The sequence below is a fragment of the Gambusia affinis genome, linkage group LG15, assembly GCF_019740435.1.
Source record: "Gambusia affinis linkage group LG15, SWU_Gaff_1.0, whole genome shotgun sequence".
NCBI classification, from domain to species: domain Eukaryota; kingdom Metazoa; phylum Chordata; class Actinopteri; order Cyprinodontiformes; family Poeciliidae; genus Gambusia; species Gambusia affinis.
The window spans coordinates 10,995,987-11,015,220 of record NC_057882.1 but is presented as its reverse complement, the minus strand read 5'-3'; the positions used below and the strand labels follow the sequence as shown (position 1 = coordinate 11,015,220).

The 19,234-nt window shown below is 39.4% G+C and overlaps 1 protein-coding gene across 1 annotated transcript; it reads left to right on the top strand.

Annotated features, from left to right (window-relative positions):
- Positions 1 to 1,208: 1,208 nt before the first annotated feature.
- LOC122845083 (zinc finger MYM-type protein 1-like) lies at positions 1,209 to 2,610 on the top strand. Its single transcript, XM_044141098.1, has 3 exons — positions 1,209 to 1,875; positions 1,961 to 2,066; positions 2,488 to 2,610. The coding sequence occupies exons 1-3, from the start codon at positions 1,340 to 1,342 to the stop codon at positions 2,608 to 2,610; spliced, it is 765 nt and encodes a 254-aa protein (XP_043997033.1). The 5' UTR covers positions 1,209 to 1,339.
- The last annotated feature ends 16,624 nt before the right edge of the window (positions 2,611 to 19,234 follow it).

Below are 19,234 nucleotides of genomic sequence, written 5' to 3'. Positions count from 1 at the left end.
TAATGAGAAGGGTGATACTGAGATCTGGATTCCAGTAAAGAGGCCAGGTCTGGTTTGATAGCAGTGGTTGAAATGCGTAAAATGTCACGCAAGTGGGAGTCACTTAGTCTTGACCTCAATCGGTTCTTGTTTAAGTTCATGACAGAGAATGTCTTCTCACACAAATATGTGGAGCCGAATAAGCTCAACGTTTTCTTAGCAAATGTTCGCATTTCTGGAAACCTGTCTTTATCCAGCTTGCAGTAAAAGTCAAAAAGAGAAAGCTGCTGGTGTTTGCCGCGCCATTCATCGTCACACTGCAGCTCAATGAGCTCCAGCTGCAGCTGTGGAGGAGCATCATCAGGGTCCACGGAGAACGGAGCAGTGGCGGCTGGCCAGTAGGGGGCGCTTGGGCGCCGCCCCCTTTAAATTGTTTAGATAATAAATGATTTCTGAACTGCAAAATACTTAGAAAATGTATTTATTCATACTGTGTGTCCAATAGACATGTTAGAATTTATTAAAATAGTAAATACATAATTCTATTTAATTGCTCACATCGTGCACGCTTCCTATCCTATGTGCAGGGCGCCGTTCTAATGAGTGTGTATGTAGGCGCATGAACCTTTGGCAAGCAGGTGATCTGAGGCTGACTTTTAATTGGTTATTTAAGTTTTTCCACAGGGCGCAGCGCTCTGCGTCCCGGACACACCCATTCTGTTGTGTCATTACTGGTAGAGTGTCAGTACTGGCTAATTTTTTTTAAAACATTGTGTGATTGGACAATCCCCGATTCGACTCATTAGCGCAGCTGCAGTTCGTTAGGTCCATTCACGTTTACGTTTGCAAAGTGGAGTAAATTCTGTTTTGTCTTTACAAAAAAATGCTTTTACAAAGCGTTCAATTGAAGAAAAAAACAGGATAAAGGAGCTTGGACCGGATCGTCCCAATTTACAAATTCAGCAGCAGGCAAGTGATCGTGGGCGATCCTACACGCGGGCTTTTTCCAGCTCTTATGACAAGCGGAGTTGGCTAGCTGGATGTGATGTAAGCAATGCCTTTTACTGCTTTCCGTGTTTGCTATTTCAAAGTTCTGGCACGGAGGCAATGTGGACAACAACTGGGGTAAGAGACTTAAAACATCTTTCCGAAAAATGCAAACGGCACGAAAACAGCCGCAGCCACCTAGACAATGCAATGAAGCTAGGTTTTTGGGGGAAACTTAGCATTTGAATTTATCCCTCTGCAGTCGGCTACAGCTGATTCCTTTGCTACAGCCCTAAAAGAACGTCTTGCAACTATTCTTCCTGAGGATCAAAAGGCTAAGCTAATCTGTCAGGCATATGATGGAGCCAGCGTGATGCGAGGTGCCACTGCAGGTGTTCAGAAGAAGATACAAGATGTGTACCCAAATGCCCACTACATCCACTGCTATGCTCATCAGCTCAATCTAATAATGCAACAGGCTACTTCTCACATAACCAAAGTTAGAATTTTTTTTTCTAACCTTAGTGGATTTTCCAGCTTTTTTTCCAGATCTTCCAAGCGCACAAGAATTCTTGATAAAGTTGTGGCCCACAGACTACCAGCATCCAGCAATGTCAGATGGAACTTTCACAGCCGTGCCATCAATACTGTGTTTGAGCACAGAGAGGACCTCATCCGCTGTTTCGAAAGCATACAAGACTCTGGTGACTTTGACCCCATTACCGTCAGAGAGGCTGGAGCATTTGCCATGCTACTGGAGGATCAGGATTTTAAGTTCTTTCTGCAACTTTTCCACCATATCATGCCTCATGTGGACCTTCTCTATGCCAAACTCCAGAAGAAGGTCATAGATTCAGTCTGTATCCAGGAGAGCATCCAACAGTTCCAGCAGGACATTCAAAAGATCAGGTAATTGTTTAAATAGCTAATTTTTCTTTTTCTTCTTCTTCTTCTTCTTCATTATTATAATATTGTAAGTATTTCTCTTTGGCAGAAATTCTCTCCACTCCATGGTTGGACAAAGCAGTGTAGGTAGTAGTCAGCCAGTGAAGAAGCGTCGGACACTCAGTGTAGAAGACCATGAAAGGATTGCTGCAGAGGTGAGTTGTGGTGGAAAATCACTGTTACACTGGTTTATAGTAGTTTTATTTAATATATTAGGAAGATGTGCGTTGTAGTTAGAAATACCTTTAGTTGTGTCTATGCTGTATAGGTATGTTGATGTAATGTTTGTCAGCAAGATATTTTATTATTTAAGTTGTACTGAAGTTTATGGGTAATGAGGAATAAAACATTTGGTTACTGAATTTTGTATAATCTTGTCCCACACAAATGCTGTAACACATTTCATAACACAGCCTTAAAAAATGGCCACAAATGTTATTAAAATCAGTAAGTTTATAAATAAAATGTGTTCCTTCTTTCTATGACTTAATAGAAAGGACAAAATAACATTTCATATTTAGAATGAAAAATGTGATTATAAAATCATAATCTTCATGTTTGTCCTTCTCTCTTAAGGTCTGTGATATCATACTGGGACACACCAGGGAGCGGTTTTCTTTCACAAACCACCTTGTTCCACACTCCTGCAGGGGGACAGATTTGAACAATACAACACAGCATTTCCTGAAGATGCACTGAGCAACACCTTAAAAGCCTATCCAGTGCTCAATCGAGGTAAACTGAAGACAGAGCTTACTCTCATCTACAGCAAGGAAGAGTTCAAAGCCTGTTGTGGTGCTGTGAGCCTACTCCAGCTGTTTATGGAAAACAATCTAGAAGAAGTCTTTTCAGAAACTGTCACGCTCTTGAAGATCCTCATCACCACACCCATGACCACAGCAGAAGCTGAAAGGTGCTTTTCAACTCTGAAAAGAATCAAGACTTTTCTGAGAAACTCAATGACTCAGGACAGGCTGAATGCATTGGCCATGTTGTCAATGGAGAAAAGACTAGTCACAGAGATGACTGACTTTAACAAAAATGTAATTGAGAAATTTGCAGGGCAGAAGGAAAGGAGGGCAAAATTTATGTTCAAATAGTGCTATTTTTTAAGATTTGTTTTGTTTGTTTTTCATTTGTTTGTTTGTGTGCGCCCCCCTCAGTATTTTTAGCACCATCCGCCACTTGAACGGAGAAGAGAAAAGCAGCATGTCCTTTTCAATAACTGCAAAATCCCGAAAGCGGTTGTTAAATTCCACAGAAAGAGATGCGATAGCTGTTGCATAACTCTTCATTTGCGCACCGATGTTGTCCTGTGGGAAACTGTCAGTGACCTCTTTCAAAGCCGGGAAGTGCGTGGTGCATGGCTCTGTTTGGGACAAGTATCTTTGGAAAAGTTGCAGCTTGGTTACAAAGGCCTTGATGTGAGCATATAGCTGGCTCACTACTGCATCTCGTCCTTGAAGATTAACATTCAGCGCATTCAGATGCTTCGTTATGTCAACCAAAAAAGCCAAATCTGCCAGCCATACAGGATCGGACAGTTCTTCCATCGGATGCCCCTTTTCACTCAAAAACTGTCCAATTTCCTTTTGGAGAGCGAAAAATCACTGCAGTGCGGACCCCCGACTTAGCCACCTCACATCGATGTGATATATTACGTCTCCATATTCAGCCTGGATGTCAAGCAAGAACTGCTGAAACTGTCGGTGGTATAGCGCTTTAGAGCGAATAGAATTGATCGCCTTTACCACTGATTTCATAACATGATCAAATTTGAGATGTTTGGCGCAGAGAACCTGCTGGTGAATTATACAGTGAAGTTTAATGGCGTTACCTCCTTCTTCGCTGACTTTATTGCAGATCAGTGTGGACAACCCACTTCGCTCACCAGCCATGGCAGGCGCACCATCGGTAATGATCCCAGAAACTTTATTCCATAGTAGTTTCATATTACCAACAGCTTCACAAACAGAAACGAATAAATCCGATCCTCTGGTTTGGCCTTTCATGCTTTGGAGGTCCAGGAGCTCCTCTGTTATGTTCATATTGTTGTCAACTCCTCTTAAAAAAATCAGTAGCTGTGCAGTGTCAGATGCGTCTGTGCTTTCATCGCAGGCTAATGAGAAATAATCAAAAGCCTCTCCCCTGTCCCCCAGTTGTCTCTGAATATCCGACGAGATCTCCTCAACTCTCCGTGCTACACTGTTACGTGCCAGGCAAACATTCGCAAATTCTTGCTTCTTCTCAGGGCAAATGTTCTCCACCATTTTCATAACACAGTCTTTGATAAACGTACCTTCAGTAAAAGGTTTGCCATGTTTAGCTATTAACATGGCCACTTCGTAGCTTGCTCTGGTAGTATTTTCTTTTGACTCACAGGCCTGCGTGAAGAATCGCTGTTGTGATGCCAGTGCAGCTTTGAGCCGCTTCACTTTTTCAGCACGGTCACTCCCTGTTAGCTTATCGTATGTGTTAGCATGTTTAGTCTGGTAGTGTCTCTTTACGTTGAAATCCTTAAACAACGCAACCGTCTCATTACAAATTAGACAAGCACAATTGCCTTGATTTTCAGTGAAGAAGTATTGTAATTCCCATCTCTCTTGAAAGCGGCGGCCCTCACTGTCAACTTTCCTCGTTTTCTTTGCAGTGACCATGGCAGAAATGAGCGAGAGGGGTTCGGCACACGGATGCAGAGACAATATTATTAATCAGCGCTTCCCTGAACACAGTGATGGTTGATTGACTAATTGTAGAAATGATGCACTAATCGAGTCTTGTTTCCATAGAAACAATGCGTCGTGAGGCTTTGTTTGTGAGCCTTGTGGTCACGCGGGTCGCTTGTGGTCGGAGAGGCTGGAGGAGCAGATGTTGGATTTTCTGTTTTTTGTGTTGTCATCTTATGTGGAATTCGTGGATTTTCTGGTTTGAAGTGTTTGAGATGGTCGATACTGATATTTTTAAACAGTGCTCCATTTTCTGAAATAAGGTCAGCACTCTTTCCCTGGAGAGCTGATATTTTGAATGGTCCTAGAAAGTTGGGCTCCAACTTACCCCCTTTTCTTTGTTGACTCCTCACATTTTGCCTCAAAACCAACTCGCCCACACTGAATGACACGTTTCTGCTGGCTGAGCGCAGCCTTTTTTTTTTGTCATTGTTGTTGATCTGGTCACATTTGCCTCAATGACCTCTTTAATGGCATCCAAATGCTTTATGCATTCTGTCACAGTCTCTTCCTCCATAACCTGCTCAACAGTGTTGTTGATCTATAACACACATCAATTTCTGACTTGAAGAACATGTGTAATTGATGTGTTATTGTAAGACAATTGAAATTTTACTTTAATGTTTCAAACCTCATATTTCTCAGGGATCTCAAATGGATATCGAGCTTCACGTCCAAACATAAGAAAAAAAGGGGAAAACTTTGTAGTCATCTGTGTTTTGGTCCTAAGTCCAAACATGACCGCGCCGAGATACTCATCCCAGGTTTCTGGTTTGGAACCCACAAGTTTGCACAGAGACCTGAAGAGAAAAAGTTTAAAGTTGATATTATAATATGATTTAGCCTGTAAAATTGGGACTTTTCTTGTCGATGAGTATCAGCTACCTTTGGATAGTGGCATTCATTCTTTCCACCAAACCATTTGTTTGTGGATGGTAGGGTGCACAGAGACTCCTTTTAATGCCCAGTTTTTCACAGACATTCTTATTTATCTGTCACAACCATAACACATTCATAAGTCAAAAACTGCATGCCATATTTAACAAAATTGTTTTGATGAAATACAACTTTACCGAATTGACAAACTCTGTGCCTTGGTCTGTCAAAATTCTTTTACGGGCTTCAAATTGAAAAACAAATTTAAGAATTTGTTTAGTGACCTCTTCTGCAGTTTTACTGGTGATTGGGTACGCCTGTGTCCATTTGGTGTAGTAATCCGTCATCACACAGATGTACTGATATCCACTTTTTGTGGTTTTTAGTTTCCCTATAATTCCAATAAGCTCGAAAGGATGTGAAACCTAAATGGAAAGAGGAAAAACTTAAACAATAACAGATTGGATCTAAACATTTAATTCAGCCTTATGTTATGGTTGTCAGCATAGAGTAACATATTATATTCCTTTAATTATTTTATTATCAATACCTTTATTGGGGTATGTTCACTGGTGTCTTTTATTTTATATCCTGCAGACTGACACACTTCACACTCTGATACCTGCAGAAGTGATAGCATTTGAAAAGTTATATATATATATACACACATTTGATTTATGCATGTATTCAATTATTTTATATGTGTTTTTACCCATTTGTCTATGTCTCCAGTAATTCCAGGCCAGTAGAAGCGTTGAGAAATGGCATCAGAGTATATTTATATGCCATATCAAAGTAACAGTATTCAAAACAAAATATAGACTTAGATATATCCATTCCACTTTAATGCTGCAATTAATGTAAATTCAAATATTTCTTTTGGTTTGTATAATCACAACTAACAAGCCACATAATTCAGTTAAATTTCTCCCCTTAGTAACAAATGCTTTGAGTAGTTTTAAAAACAAAGATAACACTGTAGACTGTACTGTTGACATTCAATTCACATAACAAAAACAATAGGAATGTATTGTAATACATTCAGAAAAAGAACAGATACAGTTACAGAAGACTTCAGAATAATACTGACCTTCAACTTCGTAGTTGTTCGCTTTGCGACAAATTTCAGTTTTCTGTGCCTTTGACAAACCACTCTCGTAAGAACCATGAACTTTGTATTTAAAGATTATTTCAAAAAGCTTAGGGTCCATATTTTCTAATGAAAATAACAAGAACACCGACCACCAAGACCAACCAGAATGAACAGAGTCAAACTGAATAGTTTGATATGCTCCACTATGGTTAACTATGCTCTTAATTGGATAATTAAGCCCCGCGTTCTTCGTGGTCTACAGATGTCTTTATGCTGAAGTTTGCGGTTGTATAACATATATATATATATATTTCGTATTTATATTGAAAATGATGCAAACAGTGTGGTTTTTCAAGTCACATCTACACTTCAAAAGAAAAATTTCACTCGTACAAAAGAAGTATCTTATACTTTCTTCGCAGACTTGATTTTCAGAATATTTATATTTATTTTTCACTTGTATTGTGGAATAATGAAGTGAGAGTTTTGGGGCTAAAAATAGAGAGGGGGTGCAAGTATAGTGGAATAGGGATGGGCAATATGGACTTATAGTTTTATCAAAATTCCTTGATTATCTATTTCTTTAACAATAAATGTAACAAAACTAACAATTTCTTAATACTTTCTGATACAATATTATGTCTGTGACTTTTTGTCTCAGCAATCATAGCCTGAAAAAGCAAACAGTGCTAAAAAATAACATAGATATGTGCAATACGCATAAGGAGGACACTGGCCATATAGACAAGTGTGACTTTTGAGTGCATACAATAGCTGTATCGAACCATCAATTGAAATTTGTTCATATTTAATGATGCTCTTAATAATTTAACATTTTTTAGAAAAGGAACCATTTACAATTACAATACAGACAATTGTAATTGTAAATGGTTATTATGACATTAAATACAAATGTTGAACATCACATTTTTAATGATATCATAACTGACCATCCTACATAACAATAAAAAGTAATGCATACATTTCATATATAGAGGACAATAAATAAGGCATGGAGATTTTGGCAGGCTAATAATAGGTTTTCCAAAAAAATGCATCCCCTGCTAACATGGAGAAATAAAGAGTCAAGAGGGAATTCACCTTTTCTACATAATAAGAGTAGTTCTATGAACTGCTGGTATGAATTTCATAGCAATAGGATAACATTTGAGGAAAATAGATAGGGCATGCATATATCCACCTCATGTCCAGTTGAATGAAACTGACCGACGGTAACTACCAAGTTAATCACCACAAAGGTAATGGTAGTAAACATCAAATTTTTTTTGACATAACACTTCTTGACAGTTAACTTAAGTGCGGCTAATTTTGAAAATAAACAAACAAACACAAGTGAATAAAGGTAGGTATTCCTTTGTCACAGATGCTGTTTGAACCGAAACAGTGTAGTGTATTATCTAGAAATAGGTTTGGTGCTAATGGCTCAAGGCTAACGGCTCCAAGCTAACGTTTGAAGGCTAAACGTCAAATAAACACAACTCAGTCTGATTAAAATAACAATGCTAAACATTTAATAATTTCCAGATCAATAAGGGAAAGTGGTTATGCTTAATTTTATCTGTGTAAATTCCAATGGTAGCTCTATGGCAGCATGAAAACGTAGACTGCAGTAACTGCTGTATTTACATTTAACACCATTCTATGCTATTTTATGGTTATTTTTTAGCATTTTCTTGAAGGCAGAAAAATAAATAGTACATTTAGGATTTAATTAGGACGTTTACTTTGCAGAAGTTTAAAGAATCATCTTGATAGTTTGATTGTTGTTTCCATGGCTACAATACGGTGTAACCTTTGTCTTTGAATTAGGTTTGTTCACAAATACATAACAGCAAATAACCAATAATCAGTGATTGATTTTAAACTCGGCCAATGAACCTGGTCTCCCTCTCACAGATTCACCTTATCAGTATTTAAACATGTTAGTGATGCTGAGGTTCTTAGCAGGACGGTTCTGGAGGGAGGGGGGTTCTGTCTAAGGCCCCTGTTACCTTGGACCGGCTCTGCATGAGCAGCTGCTGCGATGCCCATCTCTGAAATCTACCTGGAATCCCCCGGTGGCCCCTGTCAGTCCGCTGATGCTTTGGAGACATTTTGATTCATTTCATTGTGGCATGTTTGGCTTTTTTCTGCGATTCTATTTATTGCTGCAATATTTTCTCTGATGTTTATTTTGTGAATTCGGCCCCGAGATTCGGCCCAAATGCTCTGGGCCGAATCTTCCTTTAACACTTGAGGTTCTGCAATAACTTCTACAGTCACGAATCTCCAGCCTAGAAACCTAATTTTAACTGTTTAATAATCCGACTGAATCAAACACATTTTAGCAATATTCCTTTCTTGATGAATAACAAATCCTGTAAGTTTGTAAATATTTGCTCATTATTTGTCAAATTTATTTGGGATGAATTATTTCAGCTTCGGAAAATAATCTGTTCCCCTTCATAACATGGGAACAGAGAACAGATATTATTAACTCTGTCTATTTGAATGATAATTATTTTTCCCTAAAATTGATCACTGAGAGAAGCAGGACTGGATCTTCACACATACACACAGATGTTTGTATTTACACTGTTGAACGATCGAGTTAGCATTAGCTAGCATGTTGTGTTAAAGGAAGAAATTTACTAAGTTAGCTTAATTTGGAAAAAGCTTGGCTCTCTATCTCTTCCTATTTCCCGGGTCCTTCCAGCGAGGAGTGTGTGCCAATCAGGAACAAGGATGCGTGATGACGTCACAGAGTTACAGCGTTTAATCTCACAACAAGCAACGTATGAGTTAACAAGAAAACTGCAGAGTTACAGAGACATACATTCATTACCTGAGACAAAAGAATTAAGACAGAGACAGAGAAAGAAAAAGCAAAGACATGTCTTTGGAGAAGGCTGTTGCCAAAACGGCAGGAGATAACAGCGATCTGAATTATTATTATCGTGTTCAATCTTTTTATAGTGGAGGCGTTTCTCTCCTTGTTAATGTATTCATTAAGGCGTACCCCTGGTTCGACCAACCAGGAGCTCCCCTGGACACTCAGAGGAACTTAGACCTTCCCTTAATTTCACGCCAGAGATCAAAGGCCATTTGGTCTCTAGAAGCACAATGGAGCAAGCAGCTGCATCCTAGTCTTCTGGCTCTAACAGATACCTGTGAAATTCGGAGTGCCTCCCGGCCAAATCAAATAATTTAGTTTAAGGAAAGATTATCTTCACAAACCTAATTCTGGTCTACTGCATTCAGCATTTTCCAAAGATTTAAGTCCTTGCTTTATCACATAAAATCCTGAACAGTTTTCTAATACTAAACAACACATTTTCATTGAAACAATTTCCATTTGGTTCAGATATTATCATAGACAGTACAATTTTCAAATACATTCAGCATTCACCCTTCTAAACTTAGATAATGCACTTTCATTATAAACTTGCTATTAATACTTAGAAAACTGTTAGTGATCTCAACATTCTATGTTGCATTCTAGTTTAAACCCTGCCAGATGTGGTTCTAAAAAACCTTTGATGCTCTGTGAGCCATACAGGCTTCTGCCCTGCAATAGATGCTAATTTCGTGGCTTCCTGAGCCCTGATAACAATACTAAAAGATCTCCTTTGATCTGCATCTAGTTCCTGACCTTTGACATTTACTCTGCTGGATAATTTAACTGTAAATTCTTCACAGAACATCTGTTTAAAACTAAGAAATTTATACAACATAGAATGTTCAAGATACCTTTTACACATGACATAAAATTAACTGTTTAAAGCATTAGAAATAATCATTTTTCTTAACAGTTGTCAATCAGTTTATCACAGAGTAACAAAGTAATTTATTCTAACTCTCGGTTCTGTCTTAATAAGCCATCAGCACTAAATGCAGGTGAGTCTATAAATGAGACAACATGCCCCAAACGTCGGATATTAGCTATAAACGAGCGATATTAAAGCCATTTTGTTCATGGTAACATCAATGCGAGATATATTTACCGATAAACCGAGTTCCGTCTTCATAAAAAAAAAACTAAATACCGCGCTATTCATATTTAGCGAGCAAAGGACAAATAAAATCCATCCATCCATTTTCTATACACCCTTTGTCCCTAATGGGGTCAGGAGGGTTGCTGGTACCTATCCCCAGCTAACGTTCCGGGCGAGAGGCGGGGTTCACCCCGGACAGGTCGCCAGTCTGTCGCAGACAAATAAAATCATTTCTCCCTATTCTGATCACAATCAGAGGTAAATGAAGCTGTAGCTTCCTCTATCACGGCATTTAACAAACAAAACCTCCAGAAATCATAAAAAATATAACAAAATAAAAAGCAGCGGGTTGAGGCGCTAAAAATAGACCTGACGGCTGCTGACGCCACAAAGCTGCGGGAGTTGCGCTGGGCGAAGAGAGGCGATCTGCGGTGGCTCCACTTGTAAATTATTTGATTATCCCGACTGTAAAAAGTTTAAATATAGTCTGACATGCGCAGTAAAGTGGCTCCTGACAGAACGTGACTTCATACTGAGGATATGACGCTGTTATGTGGGCGGTTTGATGTCTATGACGTGTGGACGGACGTCATAGGTCAGGGTCTTTATTTGCTTTTTTTCCCCCTAAACGTCACTTTGCACTCGTTCTTCGCAGAACCTGTTGTTCTTGCTAGTGTTGCAAAAGACCTGAATATTATCTTCAACCTGACAAATAATGATTAAAAGTAGTCAGAGTTCACCATCCGACACCCAAAACGTCACCATGGAAGCCCTGATGGCTGCGGTCGACCCATTTGTCAGGACCCTCACCCCAAAGGAGTGGTTAAGACTGGCAAATGGAAATGCAGAAGCCAGCATCACCTGTGCTCTGCAGGAGAAGTTTGGATTCATCTTGGAGATTTTTACCTGCAACATTCTGCTTAGTCAGGAATGTTGCACCATGAGGAACTTGAAGGCGGCTGTGGGGAACAAAGTTCCCGAATGCTTCGCAAAAATCCTGGAGATAGAAGAAGACATAATTACGGAGAACACACAAAATTTAAACAGGCTGATTGTACAATATCTGCTGGCCAGTGTGAAACACAGCTTGGACTCAGGTGCTACTCCAACAGATAATGTTGAGAAAGCACCTTGCTTGTCAATAGTTAGACTAATGGTTGATGAAACTATCTTGATTATAAGGGACTTTTTAGATAGATCGCCCTCATTTGTTGAAAAATTCAAGGAACCAGCCGACAGTGAGCCAAAGTCTAAGACTAAAGGTCTGACAGGAAAGATAAAGAGGTTTTTCAGGAATTTCATTGGTAGACGTTCAGCAAAGGTGGCTCCATTGATCATCCAAGTGGAAGATGTAAAAATGTCAGAAGGAGAGGCTTCTCTTTCTGACATTAAAGGGTGCGTAGCTCAGCCGGCCAAAGACAACGAGGAAACGACGGCCATGGCAGCCGATATCACAGAAATCTGTGAGAATATGATTCCTGCTGAGGTAGAACTGGAACGATCAGAAACCGAGTCCCTCAGAGAACCAGAGGAAGACCAGGCCGAAGAGGTAAATATGAGAAGAACTGCTGTAAGAAGTCTTGTCAGAGATGTTATCCAGCAGATTATTGACAAGACAGGAAAGAGCCATTACCCTCTAATACAATATAATTCCATTTGTGATCGACTCTTTGAGAAACTCTGGGTTGAAACAAAACCCAGAGTTCTCAAAATGAGCCCGGAAAAAATTACACTCCAGGGGAACACCATCTTCAAAGACCTGATGAAGGAGTGCAAGAAGGTAGAGAACATCCTCATTGTCCTGGAGGCAGGGACCTCGATACTAGAAAGAAACGTCCTGGTAACAATGGCAAACAGACTACAGCCGCGGTGGAACCCCTTTAACTCAGTGAGAAAGGCTTTCAGGGAAGTGGTAAAAAACCTGTGAGATAACCTACACAGGCTTTACATTTGGATGTAAATGAGCTACAGCCAAATGTAAAGCCTGAAACTCAGAAAAAAATAGTATAGTTAGGTTATTTTATACTTGTTCATATTTAGTAGTTAGGTCATTTTATACTTGTTCATTTTTAGTAGTTAGGTCATTTTACACATGTTCATTTTTAGTAGTTAGGTCATTTTATACATGTTCATTTTTAGTAGTTAGGTCATTTTATACATGTTCATTTTTAGTAGTTAGGTCATTTTATACTTGTTCATTTTTAGTAGTTAGGTCATTTTATGCTTGTTCATTTTTAGTAGTTAGGTCATTTTATACTTATTCATATTTAGTAGTTAGGTCATTTTATACTTGTTCATTTTTAGCAGTTAGAAACCCAGAGTGAAGAGTTTGTCTCATTTTACTAAAACATCTTCCTCAACATCTGTGCAGTGAATCCTGTAGGACTGGTTTTTATTTCTGGTCCTTCAGAATCGCAATGCGGCAGCTTTCGTACAGCGTAGTTCAGTTTTTCAGTCCGTCTTCCTTTAACTTCAGATCGTCTTCTCTCCAGGGACTCATCCCAGATGTTTCTCCCAGTTATGCACATTCTTCCCATCTCCTCTCTCTGCATGAACATCATTGCGTAAACGTTTCCATCTGAGACTCTTTCCAGGTTCCAAGGTGAAGCCAAGGTCAACTGATTTAGTTTTGCTCTGAATACCTGAAAGTCTGCTGGAGTCATTTCCAGGTTTTTTTATGGACATCATTCACTCTTCTTGATGTTTCGTCCTCCATTGTTGCAGGAACTGAAATGTTTTCCTTTTATTTCTTTTTTTAAATATGTTTTGTACACCAATGTTAATTTTCTGAAAAATCTAATATTTTTTATAAACTAACAGCTGCCATCATAGGTGGGTGTAGTACCCAGATGTGATACTCTAATGACGTATCACATATATATTGAAATATACTTCATTGGGGCCTGCCCATAGCAATGCATAAGGAGAGCAGTGACTGACTTGCGAAGCAAGTCAGTCACTGCCTCCATGCATTGCATGGCAGGCACCTATTGTTCTACACCCAATAGAATGTTTCTTTAATTGGGGCCTGCCCATAGCAATGCATAAGGAGAGCAGTGACTGACTTGGCAAGTCAGTCACTGCCTCCATGCATTGCATGGCAGGCACCTATTGTTCTACACCCAATAGAATGTTTCTTTAATCGTATTATTTATTATTCTTCCGTTACCGTTAATGCGGCTCGTGCCGCTCTTGAGCCCACCCACAAAAAGTGGTATCAAACGCGCGTGCTCGTTCCCGGGAGGAGCTATTACTTTTGGTGGGCTTTGGAGTTACCATGGCGAAAAAGCAAAAACGACCCCAAAATCACTAACGAGCTCACCAGGTGCATCTCTCGTCAAGGGGACGAGGCAACCAGTAAATCCTGAAAATACCCTATTTTTGAGGATTTTCTGTGTCATAACTTTATGTAGAAACGCCATTCAAACTTCATTTTGTAGATCGTCCGTGATCTCTTTTAAAGTGAAGACAGCACGTCAATATGTATTATGGTTTGTCCACAACTTCTTTCTAAGCGACCCAAAGTTTTTGATTTTGGAAAATCAGAGTGTGAAGGCCGCTCCGCTAGAGTGAGAGTCAGGCGACATTTGACCCCAAATCATTTTTTTAATTCGCCCTCATGCTCACAAATATTGCATGATTGGTATCAAACTTGGTCATGACATTGATACGCGTGCCTGCTCCGGTCAAATGTTTTCAAAAATTATCTAGCGCTTACAGTTTTCTCTCCAGGTGCTTCAGAGCAAAGTCATGCGCCAGGGTAGCAGACAGATCTCACTGATTCACTTCCATGTATTTCTGAAAAATTTCAGACCTTGGCACACACTTTTTTTTATCTCAGTGCTGTTAATACTGTGAGTGAGGTAGAGATATGAATGGCGGACTATGTGAGACGACAAATAGCCCTCTCATATGCTTCAAGCGGTTTTCGAATATGTATTACGGTTCCCGAACGGGAAACAGTTTTTGCAATGCTTTTTTAGTCAAACTGGCTGGCTCAAACAGAGAATTGTCTCCCTGGATGTCTCACTCACAGCTGGCAGAGAGGATTATTTACCATGGCAACGGAACCCAGAGCAGGGAGATTTGCTGAGGACTACAAATACGCATCACTGTAGTTCGAACTACTAGTTCAGTTAAAACAGAGGAGGACTGAGCTGGCCTTTAGCAAACTTGCTGCTATGGGCTGTATAAAACTAATATAACCCTGTCACTGTTACACATGGGATGAGTTTGGCCCTTAGAAATGAAGCTTACTGAAAATTTCAAAATAAAATCCCTTGAAAATTTTAACATCAGGTCATTTCTTATTTGAGCGTTATATGACTGATTTAATCCAATGACTGTTACACATGGGATGACTTTGACCCTTTCAAATGAAGCTTAACAAAATTTCAAAATAAAAGCCTTGGGAATTTTTACATCATGTAATTGCTCTTTTGGCTTTATGTGACTGGTTTATCCAAAGCACTCTTACACATTGGATTAGTGTGGGCATTTAATATGAAGCTTACTGCAAATTTCAAAATAAAAGCCTCAAAATGCCCCTCTGGACAGTGCACCACCGGAGGCGGTGCAGTGATATCATTCTGCATTATCTGTTTATCCCAGGTTAGGGAACTGCCTTGCACAGCAAGGCAGTTCATTAGCATTAGCCTTTTAGCTTAAATAAGCTATTACCTATTTTTCTTACTTATCTGCCATGTTTAGTATTCTGAAGGAATTAAGTAAATTACAGAGAACATTCTAATAATATCCCACATGCTACAGAGAGCATTCACGCTAACATTAGCATATTTGCTCATTTTAGCTAATACACTTACTTTATCATACTGAATGGTGCATGTCCAGTTTACTTAACATTATTGTGATTCTATTGATTGTATTGATTACATTGCAGCTTTCTTTAGCATTGATGCAAATTGTTAGCATCAGAACGCTGGGTCCAAACCGACGGGCACACTTTGGCAGGCCCCAGTTAAATTTCTTCAGGAATTTTCTAGTACGTATTATTTATTATTCTTCCGTTACCGTTAATGCGGCTCGTACCGCTGCGAGCCCACCCACAAAAGTGGTATCAAAACGTGCGGCTCGTTCCCGGGAGGGGAGCTATTACTTTTGGTGGGCTTTGGAGTTACCATGGCGACGTAAAAAGCAAAAAACGACCCCAAAATCACTAACGAGCTCACCAGGTGCATCTCTCGTCGTCAAGGGGACGAGGCAACCAGTAAATCCTGAAAATACCCTATTTTTGAGGATTTTCTGTGTCGTCATAACTTTATGTAGAAACGCCATTCAAACTTCATTTTGTAGATACGTCCGTGATCTCTTTTAAAGTGAAGACAGCACGTCAATATGTATTATGGTTTGTCCACAACTTCTTTCTAAGCGACCCAAAGTTTTTGATTTTTGGAAAATCAGAGTGTGAAGCCGCTCGCTTAGAGTGAGAGTCAGAGCGACATTTTGACCCCAAATCATTTTTTAACTCGCCCTCACGCTCACAAATATTGCATGATTGGTATCAAACTTGGTCATGACATTGATACGCGTGCCTGCTCCGGTCAAATGTTTTCAAAAATTATCTAGCGCCACCGTTTTCTCCAGGTGCTTCAGAGCAAAGTCATGCGCCAGGGTAGCAGTCTTTTCTCTCTGATTCTCTTCAATGTATTTCTGTATAATTTCAGACCTTGGCACACTCTTTTTTTATATCATTGTTGTTAATACTGTGATTGAGGTAGAGATATGAATGGCGGGACTATGTGAGACAAAATAGCCCTCTCATATGCTTCAAACGGTTTTCGAATATGTATTACGGTTCCCGAACGGAAACAGTTTTTGCAATGCTTTTTTAGTCAAACTGGCTGGCTCAAACAGAGAATTGTCTCCCCCTGGATGTCTCACTCACAGCTGGCAGAGAGGATTATTTACCATGGCAACGGAACCCAGAGCAGGGAGATTTGCTGAGGACTACAAATACGCATCACTGTAGTTCTAACTACTAGTTCAGTTAAAACAGAGGAGGACTGAGCTGGCCTTTAGAAAACTTGCTGCTATGGGCTGTATATAACTAATTTAACCCTGTCACTGTTACACATGGGATGAGTTTGGCCCTTTGAAATGAAGCTTACTGAAAATTTCAAAATAAAAGCCCTTGAAAATTTTTACATCAGGTCATTGCTTTTTTGAGCGTTATATGACTGATTTAATCCAATGACTGTTACACATGGGATGACTTTGACCCTTTCAAATGAAGCTTAACAAAATTTCAAAATAAAAGCCTTGGGAATTTTTACATCATGTAATTGCTCTTTTGGCTTTATGTGACTGGTTTATCCAAAGCACTCTTACACATTGGATTAGTGTGGGCATTTAATATGAAGCTTACTGCAAATTTCAAAATAAAAGCCTCAAAATGCCCCTCTGGACAGTGCACCACCGGAGGCGGTGCAGTGATATCATTCTGCATTATCTGTTTATCCCAGGTTAGGGAACTGCCTTGCACAGCAAGGCAGTTCATTAGCATTAGCCTTTTAGCTTAAATAAGCTATTACCTATTTTTCTTACTTATCTGCCATGTTTAGTATTCTGAAGGAATTAAGTAAATTACAGAGAACATTCTAATAATATCCCACATGCTACAGAGAGCATTCACGCTAACATTAGCATATTTGCTCATTTTAGCTAATACACTTACTTTATCATACTGAATGGTGCATGTCCAGTTTACTTAACATTATTGTGATTCTATTGATTGTATTGATTACATTGCAGCTTTCTTTAGCATTGATGCAAATTGTTAGCATCAGAACGCTGGGTCCAAACCGACGGGCACACTTTGGCAGGCCCCAGTTAAATTTCTTCAGGAATTTTCTAGTTATATGGTTATTCTTCTGTCACCCTGAATGCGGCTCATACCGCTGCGTACACCTCTACAAAAGTGGTATCAAAACATGCGGCTTGATCCCGGGAGGGGTGCTATTATTTTTAGTGGGATTTTGAGTTAACATGGCGACAAAAAAGGTAAAAAACGACCCCCAGAACACTAAGGAGCTCACCAGCTGCTCCATTGTTGTGTATGTGGCCAGGCAGTCACTAAATCCTAAAACTACACTTTTTTTGAGGTCTTCCTGTGTCGTCATACATTCTCTTAGAAATGTCATTTAAATTTAATTTTGTAGATACGTCCCTCATCTCTTCTAAAGTGAAGACGGCACATCGATACTATTTACGGTTTGTCCATAAATTGTCTCTAAGCGACCCAAAGATTTTTGATTTTTTGGGAAACTAGAATGGAGGAGACACGCCTTACAGTGAAGAAACTGAGTGCCATTTTCAATCAAAATAATTTTTTAAATCGCCATCACGGCCACAAATATTGCCCTATTGGTATGAAACTCGGTCATGACATTGATACGCATGTCTGCTCCGGTAAAATGTTTTTGCAATTTCTCTAGGACGTATGGCTTTCTGTCAATGTGCTTCAGAGTACAGTGATGCGACAGGATTTTCTGCCTCTAACAGACTTCTCTGCCTGCACGACTCACTCCAGCTGGTAGATGAGTCATGACAGCTAATTACCATAGCAATGGATCAAGGCTGCTTAGGACTACAAATACGCATCACTGTAGTTCTAAGGTGGAGAATCAGTGGAAACAGAGGAGGACCTGCAATTCAGAACTACTTGTGTGTTAGTGCACTGCTGCAGGTGGTGCAATAATATTCTTCTGCATTATCTTTTTTTCTCAGGTTAGGGAACTGCCTTGCAAAACAAGGCAGTTCATTAGCATTAGCCTTTTAGCTTAAATAAGCTATTACCTATATTTCTGACTTGTTAGCCATGTTTAGTCTGCTGAATGGAGTAAGTAAAGTACAGAAAACATGCTAGTGATACCTGACATGCTACTGACAGCATTCATGCTAACATTAGTATTTTGGCTATTTTTAGCTGATACACTTACTTTATCATTCTGAATGGTGCAAGTCCATGTTAGTGAAAATGCCTGTGACTTTCCACACACTATTGACTACTATTTAGCAAAGCTTAGGCAATTTGTTAGCATTAGCCTGTTAGCTTAAATAAGCTATTACCTATTTTCTTACTTATTAGCCATGTTTAGTATACTGAATGGAGTAAGTTAATCGTGAAAAACATCCTAGTGATGGCCCTCATGCTACTGACAGCATTTTAGGCTTACGTTAGCATTTTGGCTAATGTAAGCCAAAATGCTCATGTGCTTTTTAGCTTACGTTAGCATTTAGCTAAAATGCTAAATGCTAAAATTAGCATTTAGCTGAAATTAGCAAATGCTAAATTTAGCTAATCTTAGCATTAACAAAAATTAGCTAAATGCTAAATTAGCTAATTAGCACTAAGCTTAAATTCTAATTAGCTCAATTAGCATTTTGACTAATATTAGCCAAAATGCAAAATGTCTTGGCTAATGCTAACGTTTAGTATGAGCTAATTTTAGCTCATATGCTCATTTTAACACGCTGAATGGCGCAAATCCATGTCAGTCGATGTTCTCGTGATTCTCCTCATGCCGTTGATTGCGCTGCAGCTTTCTATGCCGTCGATGCTAACTTTCAGCGTCGGAACGCCGGGTCCCGACCGACTGGCGCACTTTGGCTGG

Bases quoted from the DNA above. Each gene is read 5' to 3' on its own strand.
- LOC122845083 (XM_044141098.1), top strand. From the start codon at position 1,340: ATGCGAGGTGCCACTGCAGGTGTTCAGAAGAAGATACAAGATGTGTAC. The intron at 1,876-1,960 runs GTAATTGTTTAA...TCTCTTTGGCAG, and splicing joins CAGGACATTCAAAAGATCAG to AAATTCTCTCCACTCCATGG. The intron at 2,067-2,487 runs GTGAGTTGTGGT...TTCTCTCTTAAG, and splicing joins ATGAAAGGATTGCTGCAGAG to GTCTGTGATATCATACTGGG.